The sequence below is a fragment of the Pholis gunnellus genome, assembly GCF_910591455.1.
Source record: "Pholis gunnellus genome assembly, chromosome: 13".
Classification (NCBI taxonomy): Eukaryota; Metazoa; Chordata; class Actinopteri; order Perciformes; family Pholidae; genus Pholis; species Pholis gunnellus.
This window is the reverse complement of record NC_136540.1, coordinates 6,703,402-6,715,921: the sequence shown is the minus strand read 5'-3', so window position 1 is coordinate 6,715,921 and position 12,520 is coordinate 6,703,402. Positions and strand designations below refer to the sequence as shown.

At 37.1% G+C, this 12,520-nt stretch overlaps 1 protein-coding gene across 1 annotated transcript; it reads left to right on the top strand.

Moving 5' to 3' along the window:
- Positions 1 to 6,325: 6,325 nt before the first annotated feature.
- On the top strand, positions 6,326 to 9,703 carry grk1b (G protein-coupled receptor kinase 1 b; the record flags this gene model as incomplete). The annotated part of the gene is made up of 7 exons (XM_079171773.1): positions 6,326 to 7,024; positions 7,857 to 7,984; positions 8,120 to 8,277; positions 8,636 to 8,719; positions 8,880 to 9,004; positions 9,118 to 9,319; positions 9,420 to 9,703. The coding sequence occupies 7 exons, from the start codon at positions 6,326 to 6,328 to the stop codon at positions 9,701 to 9,703; spliced, it is 1,680 nt and encodes a 559-aa protein (XP_079027899.1).
- Between the last annotated feature and the right edge of the window lie 2,817 nt (positions 9,704 to 12,520).

The following is a 12,520-nucleotide window of genomic DNA, read 5'->3' as shown; positions in this document are numbered from 1 at the left end:
TTTCTTTTTCCAACAGTCATTTTAGGCACATTTTTCACAAATGGGGAAACTCCTTTTTGCAATACCTCAATTTTTCACATTGTGAAAGGTAGCTTTTGTACTTTTGTTACTGAGAGATCTGCATATATGGAAATGTTCATTTTAAGAAAAAAAAAGTTGGGTGATTTCAATATATATTATTTTCAATTATGCTTTTTATACATTTCAGTGCTGAGGAAACTTTACAACTAAGTGCGCAATTCTGTTGATGCGGCTTCAGATCTGCAGAGGAGAGACCAAAGTGTATCGCTCTCTTGGTCTTAGCTTTTCGTACACTAGATATTTCCAGTCAATCTGGTCAATAACAGCATGGCGAGAATAATAAAAAATACAAAAAACAGGTGTCCTTTGAAATTGATGTTAATGTCTCTAAACATGGCTATACTAGTTGGAAAATGGTAACTTCTGTCTTGGTTTCCTCTCCATAGATGGAGTATAACTTATTATAAGGAGAATGCAAAATTTGGTTCATGCTTAACGCTGAATCTCGTATCACAAGAATGGATGTTTGGTGTTTAGATATTTTAATATTTCAAAAAAAGTATATATATATATATATATTCTTGAACTTGCCAACTAGCACCTATTGTAATCCTTAGCATGCATGACAAAAAAAAAAAAAAAGAAGAGAAAATGACAAGTACATGAATTAGCTATTAAAATTAATTGTTGTGGTGTGCACCAAATGTTTCTCAACTATTAAGTTGTTAAGGACACCCCAAACCTGCTCTCACCTCACCTCACCCCCCCTCTCCCCACTCCCCTCCCCACGTGTTGATCTCCTCGCTTCCCCCATTTGCAGACCTCTGCAGGATGCACATGACAGAGATAAGACGAGAAAACAAGACGGAAACGTAACTTGTAATCGATTTTGGCAGTGCAGGACTTTGAGCATCCTTTATAGAAAACACTGTTTTAAAACGACTTGAGAACTCATTCCCGCTGTCTGTCGAGGTGATCTTATATCGACCTATCTGGAGGAAGGGGAGCTTAAAGACTTGAATGTGGTAAATGTTGCAAGTTAACTTCAAGTTGTTATGTGCAATACTTCTTTTGAACCTTTTTCCAGATAAAGACTCTTTGCAATGTAATTCTTTAATGCCATTTTTAATTGCAGACATTTAATTAAAGAAGATGTTAATATGTTTTTCACAGTCATTTTCTACTGTTATTGTAATCCTTTTCATGCTGGTGTTTGTAAAAAAGAAAAGAAATCAAACTATTTGTACTAATATAAATAATTGAAGTTATTTTTAAAACATTAAAGGTTTTGTGCTCATTTGCTTATTTTGTTTATTTTAAGCTACTGTGATTGATTGCATTGTAATTATTAGGTCAACAATGTATTTAGCTGTTTATTGGTATATTTTTAATTGGAATGTATAATTGATTTTTATAATTTTGATCAGATTTTTGTTATATTTTTGAGGTGAAGCTTTTAATATGTTAAAGTGTCTAGTTTTTACTAATTGCTATATTGTGCTCCACAATATATGGTTCACATTTTCTGAAGGAAAATAAATATTTAAATATTTGTCTGTTAATGATGTTACTTAATGGCAAGATTTCAATAGTTTTTAACTGTGTATGGGAAGGTTGTTGTATTTATTAATAGCATTTTTTTACTTAAGATATCACCTTAATTTTTATTGTCATTTCACTTTATAAGTTCCTATTTTTGTATTTTCCTTTCTAATTAAGTTATGTAATACGGATATGTCCATATTTCTAGGAGTTGGTCTGTAGAAGTGCTAGTGAAACGAAAAAGAAAAATCTAATGTTATTTAATTGTTTGCAGCCAACTATTTATAACAGTATGCATAATTTTTAAATATTTGTAATGTGAAATGTTGAATGAAATAAATCTTAACTGTGATGAAAATATGTGCCTGGTGTGCTTGTTTTTTTATTAAGTCTTGGACATTTAAAGCTGATGGTCCCGCTAACTACTAGACCCTACAATCGTAATCACAGTTTGGCTCTCCATGTAGTGAAAGATGTGCACAACCAGCTTAAAGGTGGTACCTCACTGCCTAATACCCAGCAGTGACGTCATGGTGTACTGACCACACCCTGGAGTACGCTTCTACATCACTGTAGCAATATGAGGGGAACTACCGAGTCATCAAAGAATAAGATTTTTGTCTTGTGAAGTTAATCTTTAAAGGTGCGAGATACGGGATTGGGAGCGTTTCGATTGCCTCTCAACACGACGACGGCGAGCAGAGTTCAACAGCTCTAACTAGATTAGATCTGTGCAAGTATAAGTGTCTTAGACTGAACTCCTTGTCTGGGTGGGTTTGTTTTACGTCACTGAGCTAGATTAGACATGAACGTAAAGTCTGTTTCACCTCTACTCCATTTTCAAATAGGATTTGTGCCCCAGCCTGAAGCACAGGACAGGAAGTTGATCCACCTATTTGTTTTGAATTGTCTTACTTTACTTCAACCTGTTTTCTTTCCAAAATGTTAATATCGGTCAGATTGTAAACTGTTATTTTTCTTAGTAGCTTTTAAATGTAAAATGTAGAATATGTTTGATAGAAAAACAAGACCTGAGGTTCTTGTAAGGCTGAAGAGATTTTTACTGAAATCATTTTTCTATTTTAACAAAAGATACCATATCTCTTTCCAGATTACCTTCACGACATTATTTCTTTAACTTTTGAGAATCTGCACACATCAACACTTTTTACAGTGTTTTACGATTGCTTTGCATAAATTCCCACAACCAAGTTTCGACGTGCCAAAATCTTCACACAAAGAGCCAAAGGGAGTTGCTAAATTCTCACATTTACACAAAAAACAGCTCATATTACCAAAACTCCCGAGGCTTATTGTTAAGATTGTGCTCGATGCAGAACTGAAAGAGTAAACGGATTCAGTGAGGTACTGTCACAATATTGTTGCCTTCTAAGAATGTAGGATTTGCCATATAAAAGTATACTTTTTGGTATTATGCAAATTGAAAGTGGAAACTGGCTCATTATATGTTAATCTGCAAACACAGTGTGACATAGCAGCTGCTTAAACTCACCAGTTTATGTGCATTGCTGCCCCTTTCTCATAATTAAATGGCCTCTACTTTCAGCAGCTACATTATTGCAAGCAGCTTTGTGTTTCTAATCACGAATGTTACTATTTAAACAGGTGCTCTGTAGTTTCTCTGCTGTTTGACGTAGTCTTTGTCCTCTTCCGCTGCATGATTTAAATCCCTCGTCTCTTTTTACTTAGCCGCCCTAAATCCTCTTACCTGAAACATAACCACATCATTTCTCCCTCACATGCTCAAGCATGTGTGAATACTTTTGTGAAGATCTGGATTCACATGCAGCATCTACAATGAATAGAAACAGTACGTTCGCATACAGTCTTAGAGTATAGTGCAAAGATTATGTTAAGACTTGCAGCATTGTTGTGCTCTTAGATACCTACAGGCAACAATCCACTTACAATCTGCAGTCTGCGACAGACTGTCTCTCATCAGACTGTTTGGCAGAATTAAGTCAAAATGTGTTGATTTTACTTTGCTATGCATCTCAGCCTTCATTTTTCCTCATAGGTATGATTCAAAACATAGATTGGACAAGAAAAATAAGACATTTATCAATCAAGAATAGTATCAATTAAGGGTCGTGGTTTGTATTTTTTGCCCTTTTTTGTATAAAATCCTTAAAACCTCAATGCCCATACTGATTTAGCACCTTATCAGTAATCACTCCTGCTGCTGAGTGACACTAATAGCTTCTGCCAAGTTGCTCTCCAATAATGTCAGGGTGTAATCCTTACCAGCTAATGAACAATCAAGTCGGATTTCAGTTGCAGAGTAAACCTCGACCCGATGCCCCGACCTTTTCAACACACCACACTGTAGGAACGAGGGCGAGAACAGAATGGTCAGAGACGTGACAGAAAAGGAAATGTGTTCAGGATCCAACGGGACAGAGAAGATTTATATTTGTTCTGGGTGATAAGAGGACGAAAGAACATATATGTTGAATGCTGCCCAGCTGGATTTAATTTTTTGCCCTCAAGTCCTCATTTGACTCTCTGCTCCTGCTGAAACGTATACGGTGAGTGCTGCTGCATCAGTGTCAGCTGTGGAACCATGATGTAAAATACTGTCTTTCTTAAATAACATGTTTATTGTTGTGGCATTATTAATTCATTGGTTTTGCCCAAAAGATACTACACATTAAAGATATTTTTATGATCAATTATATTTAAATAAAAAAACGAAATCCTATTTTCTAAAGACTAATCAGTGCTGGAATGTCACGAAGGACATTTACTCAAGTATTGTAGTGAAGTACGAATTTGAGGTTCTTGTACTTTACTTTGGTATTTCCATTTTATGCAACTTTATACTTATACTGCACTTCATTTCAAAGGCAAATATTATACTTTTTACTCCCCAATATCTGTCTGACAGCTTTAGTTACTAGCTACTTTTGAGAGTAAAATTGTTCACACACTTTTACTTCAGTGACATTCAATTCAATTTATTTTTGTACAGCCCAAAATCACACATTTGCCTCAGAGGGCTTTACAATCTGTACACATGCTATCCACGTATCTCAAAATGTGGGGATTTTGAATTTTTCTGATGAAGTGTTCTTTTATAGGTTTCGAAAATTGTCCTTCATCTGAAACTAAATTAACTATTTAAAAACCTCTTGGACTATAAAGCCTGATTTAATACAACAGTAATATATTTACGTGAAGAGCATGTAGCTATACTTCTCTTTCCCTCCAAGTGCAAAATCATTGTTATGGTTTGATATGACATGTGTAGCAGTAATAATAATCAAAAAACATCTCACTCGAACAATAAGTACTTTTATCAGTGATACTTAAAGTAAAGATTGTCGGTAATATCTACATACTTTTAATCGGACCAAGAATAACATTTTATACGTGATAAGGTCCTCACTTCTGCTAAGCCTTCCACCTGTTTAAACACATTTAGTAGCATGTCTAAAGAAGTAGGTTAATTAACAAGGATGACAATTATCTGAATTTAAAATCCCCGTTATCAGCAGTCAATCTTCATTGGATTAGAGTCAGGAAAGCACCACAGTATCACCTTTGGTACTACATGTACCAGGTCAAAATAGAGCAGCTTATACACATGACATTTACACCCAGAAAGACTTAACACAGTGATCTAATGATCCACGATTCATTTCCTGTCCCATTTTGTTGCAGGGAGATGCATTTTTCTACATATTGCACAGCACATGAAGGACCCAGTATGCAGTGTGACATCAGCAGAGATAAAATAATGTTTAATTGCGGCTGATATCTTTTGAACAATCTAAAACATCTGTGATCCACGATGAATGTTCTTGGCTCAGTCTCTCAGCATTAACAAGCAAAAACTCCTTTCTTAAATGACCGTTTTGCACCAATAACACAGGAAGAAATCGAATGAGAATTCCACTAACTGTGCAGCAAACGCAGGCCAAGCAATAAACATCTCTTCTGTTTGTGGTATTTATGCAGCATGGGAAATGCACTCAGTTCACATTACAGCATCAGGGAGGTAATCTGCAGAAAGGAAAAGACAGAGATGAACCAGGCTGAGGAAGTGAAAGACCTTGGGCGAATAAGCACGAGCTAATGCTCTCTCATCTCAACGCAACCCAGATCCCTTGGATTGCGTGATCTCGTGCACAAGCAAAGCTTCGTTTCCTGTCTGTTGCATCTGAAATAGAAAGCGCTCTTCTGTGAATTGTACAGCAGGGTGCAGCATATCACAACATCAGTTCTTCTCCAACTTCAATTTCCTCTTACCTGGAAAAAGTCATTGTTATTGTTAGTGTACTCTTGAGCAGTAGGTGCGTAAACACTGCGGAAATTAGTACACTGAAACAGTACATGATCAAACCAAGTAACTCATGGAATACATTCGCTATTGATGACTAAACCCATACATTATAATACGTTAACGTTATGTTTAACTAAGAAAAAACTAAACAATCAGGGCCTCTTCTTATATGTCATTTTGTACAAAAAGCTTTTTAATGATAATATGAAAATTGAATACGATTATAACATGGTGTTGGTGCTATTGAAGTCAATTAAAAGGAAACAGGACAAAAAAAGCTTTTAACTGTACAAGATAGATAAAGTAAAATCAGAGGTAGAATAGAATAGAATATGATAGCAGATTTAATCAAAAATCCCTTTTTTTGTGTATTAAAAATGTCAAGACTCTGCTGTCATCCTGAGTCCCTCATTAACTTCCTTCCTGGATTTGTGTGTGCCAGACAAAGGCACAGCCATGGACATCGGCGGTTTGGAGACAGTGGTGGCAAACTCTGCCTACGTTTCGGCTCGTGGCAGTCTGGATGGAACAGCAGCAGCGTCCATGCGCGACAAGAAGATGCGCGCCAGGGTGAAGCTTCCGCACATCAGAGATTGTGAACACATGAAAACATCTTTAGACGCCACTTTTGACAGCATGTGTGTCAAACAGCCCATCGGCAAGCGCCTGTTCCAACAGTTTCTGGAGAGTGACGCAGCCCATAAAAATGCTGTAGAGTTGTGGAAAGACATCGAAGAATACACCATATGTAAAGAAACTGAGAGGGTGCAGAAGGCTCAACAGCATGTCAATAAATACTACAAGTCAGCTTCAAAGAGTTTTTGCAGCTTCTTGGAAGAGAAGGCCGTCGCTCGAGTCGTTGAAGACTTCAAGAACGCCCGCGGTGACCTGTTTAAAGAGAGCGAGCAGCAGCTTCTCAAACACCTGGACAAGACGGCCACAGATTCCTTCAAGAACAGCATGTTCTTTCTGCGTTTTGTTCAGTTCAAATGGGTGGAGAGCCAGCCTTTTGACGAGGAGTGGTTCATGGACTTCAGGGTCCTGGGTAAAGGAGGTTTTGGGGAAGTGTTTGCTTGTCAGGCCAAGGCAACGGGCAAAATGTACGCCAACAAGAAGCTGGAAAAAAAGAGGCTGAAGAAGCGCAGAGGCTACGAGGTAAAGCAATGATGAGGCGTCTATGTCCCACCTACAACCATTCTCTGTGTGTATAAAAAGAGTTACAACACAAAGTGAAATCATTCTACTAGCAACCTCACACTCAACTGCAGCAGGAAATAAGAAAGAACAGGCTGTGAGAGAATTCAACCCAGTTAGTTTTTACGAAAAATAAGGCTCGATGCAAAGAAGCTTGTGAGACTCTTTAAGATCTCACAAAGCAGCTCAAAGACAGTAAACACTTGAGCCTAATTCTTAAAAAAAAGATCTTCAAGTAAAACCCACCCGGTCTGTTAAAGTCTACTCAAACAGGTTTCTTCAGTTAATGCGGATTAGACCACTGCTTATTTGCGTAACGTACTTGACGTAAAATAAGAGTAGACCATTTCTCAGAGCGCAGGGCAGTTTTGTCTCTGTTCCCTTTGGGTCAGTCAGTAGATCACAATAGACACAACAGACATTTTGACTTGTTGGAGAAAGAGAAGCACAGGTGTAACTACTAGGGAATTAGTTAATCCTGTTAAACTAAAACTAAAGACACCTGATTGGCTTTGCTTCAAGTAAAGAAGAAGTCAGCTGCTGAAATCACCTGCTGAGGTAACTGGTTGGAATGAAAACCTGCACGTGGCACATGGTTGGCCAACCCAAGCCAGCATTTAAAATGCAATGGCATTAAGTGACATGCTAAGGCATCAGGAGAGGTGTAATCCGGTAAAGTACCTGTGTGGCTGGACAGTAAGTGTATCGGGCCTTTAAATACTCCTACTAGCTGACATTGTTAATCCTTGCTTTTGTTGGATTGATCATGTTCTGATGCTTGATTTGTGTTTAGGGAGCAATTGTGGAGAAGCGCATCCTCGCAAAAGTTCACAGCCGCTTTATTGTGACGCTGGCGTACGCCTTCCAGACCAAGCTGGACCTCTGCCTAGTGATGACCATCATGAATGGTGGAGACCTCAGGTGCTCTATATGAATACAGCTTTATATACACTCACACTGACCTACGCACTATGCTTCTAAATCCCATGCTACATACTGGTGTCTGATTTCACAGAGGCTTCAGAAACCCCTCTAACATACCACCCTCTCTTACAGGTTTCATATGTATGATGTGGATGAAAAGAATCCTGGTTTTGATGAGAAGAGGACATGTTTCTATACGGCTCAGGTCATCTGTGGGCTGGAGCACCTTCACCAGCACAGGATCGTCTACAGAGACCTGAAGCCAGAGAACGTACTGCTGGATGATGCAGGTGAGCCATTAAATCTGCTCTCATTTCATAGCATACCATCCTACGACTTTTTTTTTATGACATACTATATTATGACTTTTTTTTACGATATACTATATTCTCACTTTTTTACATTACATTACTTTTTTTACGACATTTTTATAACTTTTTACGACATACTATACAATTACTTTTTTTATGACATACTAAACTCAGATTTCTTTATGACATACTATAGTAAGTCTTTTTTAACACATACCATACTATGACTTTTCTAAAGACTTTTTTATGACTTACTCTGACTGTTTAAAACACACTATACTATGACTTGTTTTTTCGATATATTGGTTATTTATTTAATAGCCACATGTTCACTCAGGACACGTCCGCCTGTCTGATTTGGGTCTGGCTGTTGAACTTCCACCAGGACAAGACACAACTACTGGATACGCAGGAACTCCAGGTAAGTAAAAATCCAATATATTAATATTAAGTTGCGCAGTAATATTGACATGGCCCATCCATGTCAATATTACTGTGAAAAAAAAACCCTGTGCCACCATGAGGAGCATGTTTCTCTCAGCAGTCTACTGTGTGTGAAATCATGTTGTTGATGAATTTAGGTTTCATGGCTCCTGAGCTGCTGGAGAAGAAGCAGTATGACTACTCGGTGGACTATTTTACGCTGGGAGTCACCGTTTTTGAGATGATTGCCGCCAAAGGGCCCTTTAGACTACGAGGCGAGAAGGTACATGTGTAGAACAGACACATTGGGTGACTTTTATGCCAAATCACACATATATATATATATATATATATATATATATATATATATATATATATAATGGTCTCTTTCTTCAGGTTGAGAATGACGAGGTAGCTCGCAGAATCTTGAACGATCCAGTTCCATACACACCCAAGTTCAGCAAAGGATGCACGGATCTTTGTGAAGGCCTGATGCAAAAGGACCCATCAAAACGCCTCGGGTTCAAAAATAACGAGTGTGAAGAACTCAAGAATCAGCCATTCTTTAAAGAGATTAACTGGGGCCGCCTGGAAGCAGGTACAGAGGGACACTTTGGATACAGTCGGCTCAAACCGTGGTGAATTACAAAAAAAGAATAGGTATTGAATGTGTTTCTTCTTCTGTGTTCAATCTAAAGGTATGCTACCTCCACCGTTTGTCCCCGACCCTAAGATGGTCTATGCCAAAGCTATTGATGATGTGGGCGCCTTCAGCTCGATCAAAGGTGTGGTCCTGGACGCCAAGGACACAGAGTTCTACAATGACTTTTCTTCTGGCAACGTCCCGATCCCTTGGCAGGATGAGATGATCGAGACAGGTGTGTTTGGAGAGATGAATATCTGGGGAGAGAACGGCAAGCTGCCCAATGACCTCGATCCGAACTACGTGGAAGCCAAAGGTGGAGGATGTGTGCTGCTTTGAGCAGAAACAGAGGGAAGGATTTCTTATTAAACACATTTGCATACAGTTATTTCTCATTTGGTGCCACTTAATCCTAATCTGTTGTCATCTGTCATCTGCACAATTGTCTGTCATTGTGGTGAGGAATTCATACTATTTGCGTATTTAAATGTCACTATCGTGTACCTATATGGTAATACTTATAGTGTTGAAGTAAAAGTGGAAGCATGGTAAACATATATTATAACTGTATGGTGTAATAATATTTGTAATATAAAATGTAAATATGGTTGCAAAAATAATGACGGACCACATATGTCAATATTTTAGTAATTACAGACAAATTTAATATAAGTAATTTTGTATAGAAACTATATACAATGTTTATAGAAAGTATCGACATTATGTAATTATTCTTTATTTATTAATTATATAACAAATTATTATGGTAGAAAAAACAATCAATAAAATCTTGTAAAGCACAACGTGTGTGTTCTTTCTCCTTTTCATGGCTTTACTGTCCACATCAGTGTGTTTATATGAGGCCGTCGACACATGACAACAAGAGAGAATAAAAATAAAAGTTCAGTGCTAATTACACCTCATGAATAAAACATCAAGGATCTTACACACATCACGCGTTTCTTTCTTTTGTATTTAATACGGATATTTTATTGTTTCTAAATATCTTCATTAGCATATGATGTAAGAATATTCTGCAAAAGCTTAGATTAAAAAGCTGTCACGGAAAAAGATGATATACTTATAAACCTTAAGTCACATAAATAACTGGATAGCAATGACGAGAAGTTTGGTGAATTAAAAAAGTGACTCTACATTTGAAAATGACACAAAAATGTGAATTTTTGAGGATCTACCATATATTCTTATATTAACCATTATCTTCATTATCATGTTATTATAAAACCCTTTTATTAATAAAATGTAATACAGCACATTGAAAATCTTTGTGTTCCGTTGAACAAACAACAGCGACGTCTTTATCAGACGACATATTCAGTTTGTACATCAAACCACTTTTTGATATCTGTATACAAAAGTGATGGGGTGGTTTAACTTTACGACGCTCTATTTTAGATAACAATACAACAAAGTTTCAATTTCGGTCAAACAATAACTGAAATCACCACCACACTTTGTTTATTTAAATTGTCTCAGTCTCCTGGGTTACCGTAGGGGTAAATTATTAAACCACAGAGCATTTCAGGTCTAACTTTAAAAGTTAATCTTAAATTAACACTTGGAGCAGCAGTAAAAGTGACTGTGGGATTACATTTGATTAGATACCATTGTCAGGTATACTCTAAACAATGGTCTTACTTTAACACAAATTCACAAGGAATTATGTTGTAATTACTGCCCGCACATATTGCTTTATAAAGATTGAAATAGTACAGTGAAAATCATCACTTTACTATTAACTGTGACTTTAGAGTTCAGTTGTGAAAATAAATTGTTGCTTCACAAGACTATGAGTCCACAGCCATGCACAGCTCTGCTGTGAGATTAGGATGCTAACATGCTGATGCAGGTATGCAATGTTTAGCATGTTCACCACATTAGTTTGAACTAAACACAAAGTAGCCTACATATGAGATTGATGGGTACGTCATTAGTTTTGAAAGTACTTGTTCTTAAACACACACACGAAAAAAGAAAATGTAAACCTGTTGGCACAAGAGGAAAAGTCAGGGGATCAGTAAAGTCTCAAGGGTTCACCCTCTGGGCACCATGACAATCCATCCCATAGTTGTTGAGATGTTTCAGTCATCATTCCAAAGTCATCTTGAAGGCCGAAGAGCTTGCTTAATAGTTGTGTGCAATATCATGGTTACCTGGTCAGCGACAGCAGCTGCTGTTAAACTCACTTCTTCTATATATATTTTTTAATTGAATAGTAATTTAAGTGCAAATGTAAGGTTTTAAATGTCGAAGCACAGCACTAATGTTTCTGTGCTTGGGGAACAAAATGATGTATTCATTGTCTCTGCCACATACACAAAAAACTGCAAGAAAAAGTTCACATTTCTTATTTTATTTTTGGAAGTATTTATGGGAATTGTTGAGTGTTCACCTGCCAACACTACGTCAAACCACAGCGACACGTTTGCTATTCAAGGAAGATTACTACTATTAGTACTAGTACTACTACTACTGCTAATAATAATAATAATAATAATAATAATAATACATCACATTTTTCTGTTAAATAGGACGGTTTTAAACTTTTTCCAAGATCAAACATCTCTGTGCGAATACAGTAGTTATTTACAACCAAGGGAATTCACAGCAGACAAAGAATAAAGATGAAAGATTGAAAGTCGTTTTAAAATCAGTTTAGCATTTTAAACTGAAATGTTAGCTCCAACCATTTTCTGCATAAAGTCATGCATGTATTTGTTCTCGGTTAAGTACCTGATGTGACCTCAATACCAGTGCAGACTTATGGTCACAGCCAGAGTCAGAGCCCGACAAACCCGAGTGAACTTTCCCTTTAAGGAGGGAGGTCAATGCGTTCAAAACTACATAAATCTTTCAGCCGACTGAGGGAAGGGCAAGTAAATAAAATATTAACAGACATAAGATTATGATTTAAAGGCTGAATGTCTATTCAATACTGTAAGTATATGACAGTACTTTGAACCGTGCTTCTGATTACTGGTCGGCAAAAGAGAATTCACATTTGATAAGATACTGACTGTAAATGTTGAAGTTACTCGTAAACTTCGACAAACGGTAAACATCTGTGTTTACTTTCAAAGTCATCTTCATGGAGTTTTGAGGAGGTTTTTTGCAAAGGTTTTGTAAAGACTGAAC